General features: G+C 54.7%; 5 protein-coding genes across 5 annotated transcripts; 3 read left to right on the forward strand and 2 right to left on the reverse strand.

Annotated features, from left to right (window-relative positions):
* Positions 1-1222: 1222 nt before the first annotated feature.
* BD324DRAFT_639994 (hypothetical protein) lies at positions 1223-2688 on the reverse strand. Its single transcript, XM_022017307.1, has one exon. It carries the CDS (start codon positions 2507-2509, stop codon positions 1508-1510), a length of 1002 nt encoding a protein of 333 aa, XP_021867738.1. The 5' UTR covers positions 2510-2688; the 3' UTR covers positions 1223-1507.
* Positions 2689-2692: 4 nt separating this feature from the next.
* On the forward strand, positions 2693-6570 carry BD324DRAFT_668851 (hypothetical protein; the record flags this gene model as incomplete). The annotated part of the gene is made up of 21 exons (XM_022018927.1): positions 2693-3150; positions 3203-3297; positions 3339-3455; positions 3492-3607; positions 3646-3724; positions 3762-3838; positions 3877-3981; positions 4022-4097; positions 4134-4177; positions 4294-4501; positions 4536-4729; positions 4765-4843; positions 4883-5036; positions 5072-5093; positions 5136-5254; positions 5296-5369; positions 5407-5678; positions 5716-6028; positions 6074-6241; positions 6282-6437; positions 6482-6570. Exons 1-21 carry the CDS (start codon positions 3083-3085, stop codon positions 6568-6570), a joined length of 2625 nt encoding a protein of 874 aa, XP_021867739.1. The 5' UTR covers positions 2693-3082.
* Positions 6571-6712: 142 nt separating this feature from the next.
* Positions 6713-9876, forward strand: BD324DRAFT_640007 (hypothetical protein). The gene is made up of 2 exons (XM_022017308.1): positions 6713-6865; positions 6913-9876. The coding sequence occupies exons 1-2, from the start codon at positions 6826-6828 to the stop codon at positions 9738-9740; spliced, it is 2868 nt and encodes a 955-aa protein (XP_021867740.1). The 5' UTR covers positions 6713-6825; the 3' UTR covers positions 9741-9876.
* A 688-nt stretch (positions 9877-10564) lies between these two features.
* Positions 10565-13359, forward strand: BD324DRAFT_643972 (glycosyl hydrolase family 47-domain-containing protein; the record flags this gene model as incomplete). The annotated part of the gene is made up of 6 exons (XM_022017582.1): positions 10565-10931; positions 10970-11021; positions 11061-12341; positions 12379-12549; positions 12591-12655; positions 13079-13359. The coding sequence occupies 6 exons, from the start codon at positions 10565-10567 to the stop codon at positions 13357-13359; spliced, it is 2217 nt and encodes a 738-aa protein (XP_021867741.1).
* An 11-nt stretch (positions 13360-13370) lies between these two features.
* BD324DRAFT_640011 (multidrug resistance protein fnx1) lies at positions 13371-15780 on the reverse strand. Its single transcript, XM_022017309.1, has 11 exons — positions 15177-15780; positions 14993-15138; positions 14869-14950; positions 14727-14827; positions 14326-14688; positions 14269-14279; positions 14122-14229; positions 13914-14086; positions 13843-13877; positions 13665-13802; positions 13371-13625 (listed from the first exon to the last, which is right to left on the reverse strand). Exons 1-11 carry the CDS (start codon positions 15580-15582, stop codon positions 13395-13397), a joined length of 1794 nt encoding a protein of 597 aa, XP_021867742.1. The 5' UTR covers positions 15583-15780; the 3' UTR covers positions 13371-13394.
* Between the last annotated feature and the right edge of the window lie 295 nt (positions 15781-16075).

The following is a 16075-nucleotide window of genomic DNA, read 5'->3' on the forward strand; positions in this document are numbered from 1 at the left end:
TGATCAGCCGAGACAAAGGCTCGTCTGGGTGCTCCCGAGATGAAGGATTTGATTGATAAGGCTGTCAAAGGAGATGTCGCGATGAAGCTATTGAGGGGTCCAAATCAGGGGAAGATGGAGCGATAAACGCCTGCTCCACGCGCCCTCCGTCTCGTTCTTCGTCTCGGCATGTATGTGCTCACACACGTATCGAGCAAAGGTCGAAGAGCAGATCCCCCAAAGAACAGTTGCGATTGGAAGATCTGCGGTATGGCAGAAGGTGGGCCAGAAGAGGCAAGCCAAAGATCACCAGAATCTCAGGAAACGCTGACCGATCGCCCCACCGTCATCTAACTTGAAAGCACATTGCAGACCAGCCCAGTTGATCGACTCAGCTCCATCGTCCATGCATCGTTGAATCTAGCTCCTACGGCTCAAGCAATACGCCCTATCATCACTTCGACGCCCCTCCTTGCGAGTTGGATCCTCCAGACTGTGCCGCCCCGCTGGTCGTGTTCGCACCAGAAGCGTTCGACGAGTCTATCTTCTTCTGAGTCGCCTCGAGCTCTGTCATTCGATCTTGCAGAAGTCGGACACTCCTGGCTGCAGTGTCACTGTCAAAGTCGTCTGGGATAAGTCTCGAAATTAGGTGCGCTTGGTCGCGTTGGCTGTGCCACTGTTGGTTGTTGCAGTTGCTTGAGTCTCCGGAGGAGCCATTTTGCGCCATGGTGTCTGGAATGTTACGATTCGTGAGATATCGGAGTTGAGTGCTATTGAGCTGTTGAATGTGAGATTATCAAATTGATTTGGGCGATAGAGACTCGATCAATTGACAGCTTTTTATAAGCCAGAGGGACACATTCTCCCTCCTTCGTCCTCTATTCATGGCTCGTAGAGTGCTTCTCGCCGATATGGAACCGAGTAGATGCATCCCTTGTCAGAACCAGAAGGCGGCACCGCGAATTGTCATCTTTGAAGGGATGAAAGGTCGCAAGAGAACGTGTCGCGTGAGATGGAGAGTGTCTGTTCTCAGCTTCTCTGGCGCTTAAGAAGACAAAGAAGCCTGGTCGCAGGATGCGTGCTTCTCATGATCTGACAACGGATGGTATGGCATGGAAGAAGTGGGAAGATGACGAGAAGGAACTGGTCGTTGATGGGCAACGCTCTTTTCCAATGTGGCACGTGGCAGGTGTGGCCTCTCGGCCTGAGTTATGCATTCATGGTCTTATCTTGGAGCGTTTATGAGCAGGTTCCTGGACTTGGAGCTCTCACAGGTCACAAATCTGCTCCCCTATACGAATGACAGGCCCTGTGAAGTCAACGCTTCCATCACTACCTTGCCTTGAAAGGACGCTCGCTTGTTGATCAGGTCTCGAGCATGTGTCGGATGACAAAAGATTCGGCTCATGAAGCACAGGCGTGAAGCCTAAACCCGTACCTCTTTCGACGACACCATCCATAAAGTAAGACAATGGAAAGATCTTAGGAACGATGAAAGCTTCTAACGAACCTGCTATGACACACAGAATCATCTCGTCACCTCCCTCAACTTCTTCACCGCTTTGGTCTCCTGATCCAACTTCCTGACCGCCAATCGACCCAAATCGACCATCAAATCCGCTGCATCCGGATCGAACACTGGCCAAGGCTTTCTCAACCAGGTCAATATGGCATGTCGTTGCTCGCGTTGAGCCGGGAGCATCGCCTCGGCTTTGGTGATGGGGCCGAACCGAGGTAGCGTCGCGATCCATTCCTCTCGAGTCAGAGGGCCGATACGAGGTGCTCTGGGTTTTTTGGCGGCGCCTCCACTCGGCGACTCCTTCCGCATCGCTGCGACCTTCTCTGCCTCCTTCTCCAGCCTGACTTGCTCGTACGTCTTCTTTGGTCCACCACTCGGAGGCGGTGGGGCGCCACCTGCCTTCTTAGCTTGACCTTCCATCAGCATCCGCATATTCTTTGAAGGCAAAAGCATCGACAAATCGTCAAAGTCTCCCTCCTTCATGAGATCCCTGAGCATGCGATCGTTCTTGGCCTGCTGTTTGGTCCTCGGTCCAATGAACATCTGCTTGATGAATGGGAATTGAGCATCCAGCTCCGCATCCATCACTTTGGTTTCTTCCGCCTTGAGTTTTCGCTCTTCGTCCAGCTGCTCCTTGGAGGGCGGACCATGCGGCTTGGGAAACGCGGTGGGAGCGAAACAGTTGGGGAATCGATCAAGACCTTTTTGAGCTTCTTGAACGTCTTTCAACTCTTTCTCCAACTTGGCAATGACATTGTTGTGACCCAACCACGCGTCTTCGCCTTTGAGATACCCGCCATTGTTCTGCTCCCAGCGAAGTTTTGCTATCTGGTAGTTGAGCGCAGTGACGTGAAACTTGCGGAGCTGGGCGTACGAGACGATTGGAGCGGTAGGAATGACAGGTTTGGATTTGACAGGTGTGTTGGGCGACATGGGAGGCGTAGCGAGGCCCGTAGCGAAGAGAGCCGGGTGAGTGGTCTTGATGGTGAGAGGGGTCATCATGACGACCATGGTGCAGTGGAGGTGATGGCTCAAGCGGTATGGACGGTAGACTGATGTTCACTTGCGGCAATCTGAACGTGCAGGATGGAGGAAGGAACATTCGAGAGGGATCACATATACGTCTGGACTCTGGGGGTCAGTAGGTAGGGGACACCTCCTTTCACAGACTATCTGCGACATGTACGAGCTCACATCCTTTCATTGATGCTGGACGCTCTTTTCGCCAGCTCCTGCATGTCGTCTGTGAGTTTGTCAGGGGATCGTCGAGCATCACAGACGTTTGATATGCCATGAGACGCCCTCCCGGGGGTGTTTAGAGCCATTGAGGGATCACGATCCACTGAGCAGGCTGTCTGATGCCCCGCCAGCTCGCTCTCTCGAGATGTACGAGGCTATATGTGTGGCGGCGGTCTCAGTCCCCCATCCGCCACAAATAGCCACGTCATCCCCCCCCCCCTGTCACCGGTTAATGCGAGACTCATTCCTAAGCGAACAACCTCTTTTGAGCATCCCATCCCATCGTTCTCCAGCTCGTGGTGACTCTTTTGCATCTCTACTTTGATCCATTATCACGACGCCACGATGGGATCATTAGACTTCAAAGACCTCGTCGTGTTGGTCACTGGTGCAGGCAGTGGGATTGGCAAAGTGTAGGTTGTACTACAACAGCATCGCACGCGCGGGACTGACCTGTTCCGCCAGGTACGCACACTTCTTCGCGTCGAGAGCTGCCAAGGTCGCTGTGAACGATGTATCTGCCCAAGCGGCTCAACAAGTCGTCGATGAGATCACCAAGAGTGAGCACGGAGGTAAGAAGACCATCCGCTCACCCTGTCAGGCGGTGGTAAGGCCGTTGCAGCCGCCGGATCCGTCGCAGAAGGACAAAAGATCGTCGATCAGGTCGTCAAAGCCTTTGGTACGGTTCATGTACTGATCAACAATGCTGGAATCCTTCGTGAGTGTGAGTATATGGGGCTTAGCTGACCGTCAGGTGACAAATCTTTCAAAAACATGACGGATCAGGATTGGGATCTGGTCGTTCTAGTCCACCTGAAAGGTGCATACAGCTGTACAAAGGCGTGCTGGCAGATCTTCAGGGATCAAAAGGTGGGCATGATGGAGACTCGTGCATGCTGACAATTCAGTTTGGACGAGTGATCAACACGGCATCTGCAGCTGGCCTCTATGGAAATGTCGGACAGGCGAACTATTCCTCCGCCAAGAGTGAGTCGGCCAGTGCATGGACGCGCTGAACGATCAGTGGGTCTCGTCGCATTCACGCGCACCATCGCTCGTGAAGGAGAAAAGTATAATATTAAGTCCAATGCCATCGTCCCGGTAAGTTAAGCTTGCTTATCACCCTGCTTACACGCTAGATCGCCAAATCAGCAATGACGGAAACGATCATGCCTGCAGAGATGCTCGCAGGGCTCAAGCCTGAGCTCATTGCGCCCTTGGTCGGTGTACTCACTGCCAAGAACGTGAGTTCACCCTGGGCGACCCTGCTCATGCATACTTCAGGGCCCCGATGTCACTGGACGAGTGTTTGAACTTGGGGCGGGATTCTACTCCGAAGTGCGATGGGAGCGAGCCAAAGGTGAGAGAGGAACTTTCGCCTTGACCTGACGACCAGGGGCTATCTGGAAGACTGGGGATAAGACCTTTACACCTTCTGCCGTGGCTGCAAAGTGGGCCGAGGTACAAAACTTCGATGAAGCGGTTCACCCACAGTCAGGACTTGACACGGACAGCTTGGTAGGTTTATGTGATTCCAGCTCCAGCTGACCTAGAAGGGCATCGTCACTGCCTCGAGGAAGATGCCGCCAAATAAGCAAGCCTCCCCTCCTATCAAATTTGACGGAAAGACGGTCATCATCACTGGAGCCGGTGCCGGGTTGGGACGATCGTATGCGTTGATGTTTGGACAACTCGGCGCGAACGTCGTTGTCAACGATGTCAACAAGGACAACGCGGAGAGAGTCGTCGACGAGGTCAAGAAGAGTGAGTGTCTTGTAGTCCGCTGTTGACCTTCTAGTGGGCAGCCGAGCGGTCGCTGCAGTCTGCTCGGCAGAAGAGGGCGAGACGATCGTCAAGACTGCCATGGACACGTTTGGCGCTGTTCACATCCTTATCGCCAACGCCGGTATTCTTCGAGACAAGTCATTCGGGAATATGGACGAAAGCATGTGGGATCAGGTCATGGCTGTGCATCTCAGGGGAACCTACAAGGTGAGGACGGCAAAAATTACCCAGCTGAGTGCTAGTGCGCCAAAGCGTGCTGGCCAGTATTCTCAAAGCAAAAGTATGGCCGGATCATCACAACGACTTCGCCCAATGGGCTGTGTAAGTCCTCCAGCGCAAGATGTCCCCTGACACACGCAGATGGAGCTATCGGACAGGCCAATTACTCGACTGCCAAAGCCGCTCTGATCGGTTTCGCCCGGACTCTCGCCCTCGAAGGTGCCAGATCAAACATTCTGGTCAATTGTATCGCTCCGCAAGCTGGAACAGCCATGACGGCGACCGTGTGGCCAAAGTGAGTCGATTCTTGTGACGAGTCTGACCTGTCAGGGAGGCGCTAGAGGCGATGTCTGTAAGTCTCGGGCATTTCTTACTTCTTATGCTGACCAAATAGCCTGACTATGTCGCACCTGTGGTCGGATACCTCTGCTCGGAACAATGCCAAGACACTGGGACGCTTTACGAAACGTTTGGTGGCTTTGCCGCCCAAGTCAGATGGCAGAGAACCCACGGGTGAGTGCTCAACTCCTCATAGCTATACTGAGCACTCGTAGGTTCTGCTTCCCCAATGACAAGGAGCCGTCGCCAGAGGCTGTTCTCGGCAAGTGGAAGGAGATCACGACATTTGGTAAGGCCCTGAGGACTACTCGCCGCTGAATTCTCAGACGACCGCTCGACCCACCCTTCATCCGCCCAAGAAGCTATCCAGCAGATCCTCGAGAATTTCTCCAATCACGCAGAAGCCTCCTCTGGCGAATCTGGTGGCAGCGAGTTTGAGCATTCTGAGGACACCGACGCCGTCAAACAGGCCAAGCGGAATCCTCCTTCGCCGGAAGAATTCACATACACCGAGCGAGATGTCATGCTATACAATCTGGGCATTGGAGCCAAGGCGAGCGAGCTCAAGTGGACATTTGAGAATTCGGAAGACTTTGCAGTGAGCAAAAGCTCGTAAGCACGTTGCTGAGCCCCAGGCCCTTCCCACATTCGGTGTCATTCCCCAATTCGGCTCTTCCTCCTCCATGCCCATGGACTTTGTACCCAATTTCGACCCCACCAAGCTCCTGCATGGCGAGCAGTATCTCAAGATCCTCGGCCCCATCCCTACATCCGCCACCGTCATCAATCACACTCAGCTCGTCGAGGCGTTGGACAAGGGCAAGGCTGCGGCGGTCACTTGTCGTGTCATCACAAAGGACAAGTCGACGGGAGAGTCGCTGTTCGAGAACCAGAGTACGGTGTTTCTGAGGGGTTGTGGCGGATTTGGAGGGAAGAAGAGTGGTTCGGGTACGTCACAAGGGAGGTCAAGTTTTTCAAGCTGATGATGATCAGACCGCGGACCTGCAACGGCTCTGAATACACCTCCAAAGCGACAACCTGACGCCGTCGTTGAGGAGAAGACGACGCTGGAACAAGCTGCGATCTATCGTCTCTCGGGTGACTACAACCCATTGCATATCGATCCGTCGTTCTCCAAAATGGGAGGATTCTCCAAGCCTAGTGAGTGGACGAGTGGCATACGACAGCTGACGCGATGCAGTTCTTCACGGCCTTTGCTTCATGGGAATTGCCGGAAAACACGTCCTCAAGACCTTTGGACCGTACACGGACATCAAGGTCCGATTTGCCGGCACCGTGATTCCTGGCGAGACGCTCGTCACGGAGATGTGGAAGGAGGGTGACAAGGTCATATTTGGTGAGTGAGACGTTGCCAGGCTGCATCTCATCAACAATCGCCAGCTTCCAAAGTCAAGGAGCGCAATACACCTGCGTTGAGCAATGCTGCGGTGACTTTGGTGAAGCAGGACTCTACCAAGGCAAAGTTGTGACACGCTTGTTAGTCTCAGAGCCCAGTAGATCATCAGCACTTGCACCTGCATGTATCGCCTCAAACGGCTGGAGCCCCGCATTTCACGTGGCGGTGCCAAGTTTCAGGAGCGAGCCACTCAAAATAAAAGGACGTGTTCAGCGTCTGTCGCACATTTTCCCGCGACGGATGAACGAGTAGTCCACAGGCGATAGATCTATGAGAGCTGTTAGGGACCGCCCCCCATCTGAGCAGTTTCCAGCACAACACCTGAGCCATGTCCATATCGAGACTGCAGCTGGCGGCGGCCCTCTTAGGTGAGTTACCGAGAAAAACATCGCACAGCCCCTCACCTGGGTTCCAGAATACGACAACGACGATGATGAACCGTCCTCTTCGCGACCTCATATCTCTCATCGCGATTCCGCCTTGTTCAAACCGTTCGCTCCTAAACCTCTGGATGGATGGGACCTCCCTTCGAATGGTCGACGACACGATGGCGATGAGGGTCGGGCGCAGCCACGGAGACGACTTCAACCTAGTCCTGTGCCTTCTGTTCGACCGCACAATGGACAGATGATGAACGGGCCGTATCCTAGCATGTCGTCGAGGCGATTAGACAGACTCCTGGACCCGGACTATGACGAATCTCACGTTCAGCCGGAGGCGCAGACCCTCCCCGAACATGTCCTCGACACACCTCATTGGCAGTCCTCTCGACCCAATGCCCCACCCCAAATCACCCTTCCTCACATCACGCCGCCCGAACCTGACATTCAATCTCCACTCGATACCGTCTCATCCTCTCCTGCCATCCCCAGCGGCTCCTTCTTCCCACGTCCGCCGCTCCCGCTCCCGCTCCGAGACGCAGACGTAGGTCACTTGACGCCCGAAGCGATCACCTCTCCACTTCAAGGGCGAGCAGCGTCCATCCATCTCAGCCTGAGTGGGAACAACAGCGCTCAGAGTCAACTCAGCGAGCGGGAGCAGGTTGAATACTTTGGAGGGGCTGACGATGTCGAAGAGGTCTTGCGACGCTCAGAACAGGTTCGATCGCTTGCCGAGGGAGCTTTGCGATCACCTCGGATGATCCCTCTTCCTCCTTCTCCCGGGAACACGCTCAACGCCATGACCAGCCGACCCATCTCTTCGCTCAGCCGTCTGTCATCTTCCAAGTCGATCTTCCACGCCAATGCCGATATCACCCGAGACGATGGCCCAAACCCGTTCGCGCTTCCTCCTCCACCTGCAGAACTGGGCAGTCGATTCGACCCGAAGCGGAGCATCGATCTCGGTTCAGGCTCTCGACCATCGATGAGCAATCGCGTGTCATTCGCTGACCCAACTGGTCGTCGCAACTCACTTGGCGACATGACTGGGATAGATCAAGACTTTGGCCCGGCTATGCCACCTCGTCAACGTCGCATGTCGGGAACTCCTGCTCAAGCTTTGGCTTCCCTTCCATCCGATAGACCCGCCTCCAAGACATGGGATGATATACCGACACCCAACGAGTTTGGTCGACCTCTCATGCCTAATCGATACTCTACCATGAGCAATCTCTCCTCCCTACGTGATAAGAGGACCTCGGTGCTTCGCCCACAAACACTGTTCATGCCTCGACCGCTTTCTGGTATCCTGCCCCCACCGTCCCCTCCCAAAAACGTACCTGATGGCTATACGCTCGGAGACAAACCACTTCCACCTGGTTCTCGATCGTCCATCTTGTCACTTGCCAATCCCCGGCCTGGTCTACCAATGAGTCTGAGTATGAGGACATTCAGGGACAGTCTTTTGGCAGATATACCGAGGGAGGACGTGGTTGAGGCACAAGGAGAGCAAGAAGGTGAACTCGAGCCCGAGGCAGAAGACGAACGGAGACCAGGCAAGCTGTACGGGACCAGCCTCATGGATCAGCTGGAAGCGAGGAAAGCGGCTCAACGATCAAGACAGCGTGTCTTTGTCGGGGATTCGAGACCCGCCATGATGGCTAGGCCATCGCAGGGTCAGGAAGTTGAGTCGATTCAGCCTGACACAGCTCAGCGCGATACAATCCTGCAGTCAAAGTCAAATGTCGATCTCGCCGCCTCCCACGATAGAATCTCCAAATCGCGCTCAGTGTTCGGCGTCGATCAGCTATGGGAGAAGGAACTGGCCAAGCTCAAAGTGAGGCAGGAAGAAGAAGCACGTGAGGCGGCTCAGCAGGCCGCACGGGAAGCCCTCGAGGGGAAGAAACGAGGCAAAAAGGACAAAGGCAAGGGCAAAGTCACGCCCACGCCGATCGAGCCGGAGTTGTTGTTGCCTTCTTCCCCTGTCAGGACGACTATGGAGCTAGGACACGGACTGCCTATCTCTCCCATCAAGCGTCTGTCTGGCGGTCCACCAAGATTGTCCTACTCTCCTGCCAAGGCTCCGCCGACAATGATACCGCACTTGGCTGGAGACGAGAGACGTGCAGCTGCGGGGAAGAATGACGGATGGTCGAGTGACGGTGAAGATGAGAAGCAGGTTCCATCGCCGGAGGTAGATGACGATGACTCTGACGAGGACGTCCCGCTCTCCCGGTTAGCGCCTAAGAGGTCCGAACTCGACGACGACGACTCGGACGAGGACGTGCCCTTGTCCAAGCTCGCCACTGGCAAACCGAATGAAAACCGACCTGTCAAGCTCACGTCGCCCACGTTGAATCTCGACACTGCAGAGTTTGGCACCAGCTCGCTTGGCTTAGACATACCCGGCTTGACGCCGACCACGGCCGCCGCCCAGGATGATGATGTACCGCTTGCTCTGCGTCGTCCTGCCACACAGCTGCTCGATGCGGAAGACGACATTCCTCTGGGACTGAAGCGTCAATCCGCTTTCGCCTCTCCCTATGGCGATGCGTATCTTGGCTCGTATCCATCGATGGGGATGCCAAGTCTCCCATCGATGCCATATGGCATGCCTTACCCTCAATACCCGCCTGTCAACCCTTATGGATACCCCGTATACCAGTATCCTCCCTATGCCTATGGAGTTAGTCCATACCCTCGGCCAGAATCCGTTCACGAGTACATGAATCCCAACTTTGGGATGCCTCCGAGTGCGGCTCAGCAACAGGCTGCAGTGAGTAAGATTGACAGTTGGAGGAAAGAGGTCGCTGTCGCGCCTGCCGGGGGAAGTAGTGGATCAAGTGGACCGGGTGTGGCCTAACACTCTACAGTCTATGCATGTGATGCGTCGAGTGCAGATCGTCGTTGCCATGTGGAGCGCCACAGTCGACGCTCGCCGTGTCCCGTTGGCACGCGATGAAAAAAAATTGGGCACTGTACCGAACATTGAGCAGAGGTCAACTTTTGAGTCTGTACTCCTTTGTACCAACGAGCAGCGGCGAAGAGGAAGCCATGGCGAAGGAACAGCCTTCTTCCTAGACGATCTGTGACGTCCACGGATACCTTGTCTCGCTTCACGAAAAACGCGAACGTCGCTCCGCTTGCTTGGCACCGTCCGGGCTTTTCCTCTCCCATTCCAGCATGAAGTCGTCCTCCTCTCGCCCCTTGTCCAATGGACTGTCAGGAGGCTACACCTACCACAGAGACTTGGAGAAGGGAGGTGTAGGGCTCTCCTCCTCTTCGGCGCTAGCTCGCCGTATCATACCAACGAAGAAGGGCCGATGGGCCGTGATGATATTCTGCGGGCTTGCCACCGTCTACTACTTTACAGCATTCCACGGCCCACACGACGAGCATTATCGTCATCCTGGATCAGATGGTCTACCACGACACAACTCAGATCCAGAATGGGAGGGAGATCCGACCGATCAACACCGTCGTCCGCCGCCCAAGCCCCAAGAGCAATGGATACCTGGCAATGCCAACGAGCATGACGGGCCTCGTCCTCCGCCAGCAACAGAGGGGGAGGATCAAATTCGATTCGGTAGCGGAGGGTCACCTCCGGCTCAGGATGAACCAGTGTTACCAGTCAAGCAACTGACACTTCTCGAACGACAAAATTGGATCGAGCCTATGGATCCGGACATGTCGCTCGTGGCCTCTCCCTCCGAACTGTTCCCTGAGATCTCCCTACAGGACTACTTCAAGCCGCCCCCAGAAGATCCTTTCCCTGAGAACCTGCTCCGAACCATCATCTCACCTCCACCAAAGACAAATAACAAGAACAAGGATTACGTGTGGGAGGCGGGGCCGAAGACCTTTAGACATCAATGGGTGCCGCCCGACAACTGGGACGAGCAGAAAGAGGTTCGAAAGATTCAATGGGAAGGGTTTGCGAGGGGACGGGAGGGATGGGAGAATGAGGCCGAGCGAAAGGTCAGAGAGGAGAGGAAGGAGGCGGTCAGACGGGGATTCGCATATGGTTGGCAAGGGTACAAGGACTTTGCGTGGGGTGGGTCGCGGTCGGGTACAGACCGAGCTGACGGATAGGTCATGACGAGGTCAAACCGGTCTCTGAAGATGTCGCTGATCCATTCAATGGGTAGGTCCAAAAAAGCTTAGACGTTGCTGACGCTCCCAGCTGGGGCGCGTCCATCGTCGACACACTCGGGACCCTCCTCGTTATGGGTCTCTCCGACGAGTTTAATCTATGTCGTGCGCATGTCAACCAGATCAACTTTCACTGGTTCGAAGGCAGAGACTGGTCTCAAGGCTATAGCTCTGAGCCATCACCAACGGATGACGACGAGACGCCCGCAGAGATCTGGAGTATGCCTCGAGATCGCACCGTCCTGTTGCCAGTGTTCGAAACATCGATTCGATACCTCGGCGGTCTTCTCAGCGCTTATGACCTATCCGGGGACAAGATGATCCTGGATCGATGTGTCGAGCTGGCTGACATCATTGGCTCAGCGTTCAACACCGAGTCGGGTATCCCTGCGGGCCGAATGGATCCCGGAAACCCGGGAGATCATCGACTGGGCTCCATTTCCATCGCTGAAGCAGGCAGTATGACTGTCGAATTCATGCGCCTCGCACTTGTCACTGGCAATCGGACGTACTTTGATTGGGTCCAGTGCGCGACAGACTATTTGGATCAACGTGTCATTCCCCGATCCGTCATTCCTCCGTTGATCCCTCTCATGTTCCAGCCAGACTCGGGGCTCGGTGCAAAGATGGACGGAGCGTTCGCCTGGGGAGGGATGGCCGATAGCTATTATGAGTATCTGATTAAGACGTACAAGCTTCTCGGTGGATCCGAGATTGCTCAACAGTACAAGAGGATCTATGAAGAATCCGTCATCGTCTCGAAGAAGAACCTCTTCACCGATATCGACTACATCCCGGATCATCCTATACTGGCCATCGGCAAGATTGAACACGGCCGGTTCAAGCCAGAGATTGAGCATCTGACGTGTTTTGCGGGAGGCATGCTCGCCATGGGCGCGAAACTCTTGCAACGACAGGAGGACATGGAGGACGCGGAAAAGTTCACCAACTCGTGCTATTGGGTCTCGCAGGTGGGGCCACTGGGGCTTCAACCGGAACATGTCGAGTTTTACAACCCAGACCATGAGGAGGTTTGGGACAACGTCGATGAGACTGGACGGATCATACATCCCTACGTGGACGAAGCTGAGCTCAAGGCGAAAGGAGCGGATGTCGGCAGAACATACAAGGACAAGTCCGGTGTGATCCGATGGAGCAGTGACAAGCAGCCGGTGCTCGAAGCGGATGGTGGAACGGGTCCAAACCACAACGTGAAGACGGTGAAAAAGCTCAGAGGCAAATTGCCAGGCATCAAGGGGGTCGGACCGAGGTATATCAACAGGCCGGAGACTGTCGAGTCATTGTTTTACATGTGAGCGGTCTCAGACGGGACATTGACTGACCCAAAGGTTCCGATTGACTGGTGATCGCAAGTGGCAAGATAAAGGTTGGAAAATGTTCGTCTCTTGGATGACGGCGTCAAAGGTCTCTGGAGGGTTCAGCTCGGTCACGGATGTCACCAAGTCGCCTCCAAAGTATGGCGATAATATGGAGTCGTTTGCGTTTGCGGAACTGTTCAAGTGAGTCAAAGGCTCGGGAGATAGGTCTGATGTTTCACAAGGTATCACTATCTCTTGCAATCGGAACCAGACTTCATCTCGTTGGACGACTACGTTTTCAACACGGGTGAGTATGAAGACTCACACACACACACACACACACACACACACACACACACACACACACACACACACACACACAACACACACACACACACACACACACACACACACACACACACACACACACACACACACACACACACACACACACACACACACACACACACACACACACACACACACACACACACACACACACACACACACACACACACACACACACACACACACACACACACACACACACACACACACACACACACACACACACACACACACACACACACACACACACACACACACACACACACACACACACACACACACACACACACACACACACACACACACACACACACACACACACACACACACACACACACACACACACACACACACCCCAACACAATGCTGATCCCCTGCGCAGAGGCGCACCCGCTCATTGCCAATCGGGACATCCTCCCCGGCTCTCAACGCTTATGGCGTCCGCCTACCGATCCCGATGCCGACCTTGGCGTCCGTGGGCAAGGTACAGACGTCCAAAAGTGGAAGCGACAAAGCGTACTCTGGAAGGGCAGAGAGACGCACAAGCAAGTCAAGGCGGAGAAGCCTGAGCAACATCAAGGTGGAGGCAAAGGGATGGGAGGAGGTGGTGGGAGGCCAGGCTACATTCCTCCTCTTCCGCCAGGGTTTGGTAATCAAGAATGATACGTTAATTGTACTAGTACATTTGCATGCTTGCATCACGCGTTTTCGTCCCTATTGACGGCTTGGCTGTCCGAACCCTTGACACTGTTCCCCGTGACGTCTTTTTCCTGGACGAAGCAAGCGCTGAGGACGGTGAGGATCATGATACACCCTGTGGATATCCAAACGATGGAGATGGACGAGGCGTAGGCTTTCAGAGCGAGATTTTGGAGCGTTGGCGGTAAGCGAGCGATGGCGGCTTTGCTATGGAGGATGGAGGAGATGATCTGAGTGTGTCAGTGAGCATATCAGAGGGTCCAACTTGCCTCGTCTCTGCCTGGATAGTCGCCAAACTGTTTCTTCATCTGCGAGGCGAAAGCCCCGATCTGGATCGATCCGCCAATGGAAATGCCTAATGCGACGCCGAGTGTGCGAACGGTGTATAGTAGGGCTGTGGCTTTGGGCTGGAGTGGTCAGACTGACTCTCTGCGAACGGGTACCTACCATGTTCTTGCTATCGACAGCGGTTATGAGAGCGACTTGGGGTCAGCTGATGTTCCGGCATCACCACTCACTCAGCTGACAGCACAGGAACATGGAATATCCCAAGGAAGCAGGGAAGAATGTCAGGTAATACCCCCACCATGGCCACGCGGGATTCCAATTCGCTGCGATCCAAGAGCAGAAGACGGATGGGATGAGCGAATACACCCCGAGGCGTTTATAAGCACCCCCTCGGCGGATATGCCTGTCTTCAGCGTTTTGCTACGGGTTTCGACTCACTGTCCCGCGATCATTGACCCTAGGGCTAGACCGGCACCTCCACAGAGGGAGAGCATGAGACCTGCATATGCGGTGGACGACTTGACGACGACGGTGAAGTAGACAGGGCTGCAAGTCAGCGGTACCCTGCCGCGGCTCAGAGCTTACACTTGGAACATCTGCCTTTGTTAGCGTAAACTTTTGGGGGGCGAGGAGATCACTCACGAAAGCCTGATTCCCAATAGACAAGAATAGTCCACTGCTCATGATGGCCAGCCTGTGCTTGCTCCGAAGTATCCTCATAGGTACCAGTGGACTCTTGACCCTGGTTTCGACCCATCCAAAGATGACCAACGCGACGACGCTGGCAAGTAGATTTCCCCAGACGACTGGAGCAGACCATGGTTCAAGATAAGAGGTGTGGAATGAGAAGCCCAGGAGGAGTGTCGATACGGATCCAATGAGGAGGATGGTACCTATCCAGTCGAGGGATGCGAGGCCAGAAAGAAGCGAGGTGTGGGTCGGCGGTATTGGTTGGGCAGGGAGGACCATCGTGACGATGGTGGCACAGAAGACTGTGATGGGGACCTGGCCGTATAAATGCGAGGATGGCATTGAGCGCTCACCTGGAGCCAGAATGACAGATGCCATCCATATTTGTCCGCTAACCATCCAGAGACGGGTCCACCAATCATGGATCCGCTTCCGAAGACGGTCATCATGAGGCCTAGTTGGGGTGTCAGAGTCGGTTCGGACCACATGGCCTACCCTGATACAGGCCTCGATCTCTCAGAGGGACAAGGTCTGTGACGATGACACTCGACACAGTGAGCAGCCCTCCTCCCCCAAGCTGCGACATCAGTCTGAGACACTCCCGTTATCGCCTACTCACCCCGGCAAAAGCTCTCGCCGCGATCAACACATACATGTTCGGGCTCAGAGCACACATGACCGTCCCTAGGCCGTAGAAGAAGCAAGCCGTGTCCATGGCGAATGTACGCCCGAGCGTGTCCATGAATACGCCATACACAGGGATCACTGGCGTCAGAAAGGAACACGCCTCGACAGGAACTCACCCGCCGCACTGGTCAGTGAAAAGATGCTTCCTAGATAACTGGCCAGCTCGGAATGGTTAAACTCTGACGAGATGAGCGGTGCCAGCGTCGGTATAGCGGTCGACTGGAAAGCAAAGACAAAGTTGGAGGACCAGATTCCGACGCAGATGAGGACGAATCGTGATCTAGAAATGGAGTCTCGCAGTGGTGCAGAGCGATCCAATACCTTGCTTCCGCTAGGCGCAGGCTCACTCGGGCCAAGGATTGGAGATCCTTCCCTCGGAGTCGCCCATGTTGAGGTGGATCCCCTTGTGCCAGGCGTATCGTCACCATTGACGTATCGAGATATACTTGATTGAACGCTGTGAGAGGGTCCACTGACCAGCCGAGTTCGCTCGTTGGCCGGATGAATAACGATAGCTGACATGGTGGGGATGGTGGAAATCTCCTGGTCCGTTGAGGAAATACGCCGAGCCTGACAGTGGTCTCAACTCCTTCCTCACTGCTGATGACGAGCTCCGGTAACCCTCGACCCGCTCTCCCACTGACTCCTCACACCTCAATACGACTCGGCGTACAATATTGATAATACAAAGTCTCAACAGATCGGATCTACCCGATCAATCACGCACCTCGTCTATCACGTGATTCTACCGTCCCCCCAGCTGCTGCAGGCCGGCCATACCCCCGATGCATGCATGCATCATCATCATCTTCATCATGTGCTCAACTCTGCTTCATCTGCAAACGCTTGCCTGAAGACATCCACCTCGTCCCCCAGTTCCAGTTCCATCCCCATCCCCACTTCATCCTCCCATACCATTCTCAACGAATCGCAGACGCTCTTTAGGCCAAATAGAAAGCCCATATCGGGCGTGTGGGGATGTTTGGGCGGGAATCGAGCCATGGTCAGGCCGGTC

Source organism: Kockovaella imperatae, assembly GCF_002102565.1.
Source record: "Kockovaella imperatae strain NRRL Y-17943 chromosome Unknown BD324scaffold_22, whole genome shotgun sequence".
Lineage (NCBI taxonomy): Eukaryota > Fungi > Basidiomycota > Tremellomycetes > Tremellales > Cuniculitremaceae > Kockovaella > Kockovaella imperatae.

Excerpts from the sequence above, each read along its gene's own strand:
- BD324DRAFT_639994 (XM_022017307.1), bottom strand. The coding sequence starts at position 2,509 with ATGGTCGTCATGATGACCCCTCTCACCATCAAGACCACTCACCCGGCT.
- BD324DRAFT_640007 (XM_022017308.1), top strand. The coding sequence starts at position 6,826 with ATGTCCATATCGAGACTGCAGCTGGCGGCGGCCCTCTTAG. Across the intron at positions 6,866-6,912 it reads GCTGGCGGCGGCCCTCTTAG|AATACGACAACGACGATGAT; the intron begins GTGAGTTACCGA and ends CCTGGGTTCCAG.
- BD324DRAFT_640011 (XM_022017309.1), bottom strand. The coding sequence starts at position 15,582 with ATGTCAGCTATCGTTATTCATCCGGCCAACGAGCGAACTCGGCTGGTC. Across the intron at positions 14,828-14,868 it reads AGATCGAGGCCTGTATCAGG|GCCTCATGATGACCGTCTTC; the intron begins GTAGGCCATGTG and ends CACCCCAACTAG. Across the intron at positions 13,803-13,842 it reads CTGTCGATAGCAAGAACATG|CCCAAAGCCACAGCCCTACT; the intron begins GTAGGTACCCGT and ends TGACCACTCCAG.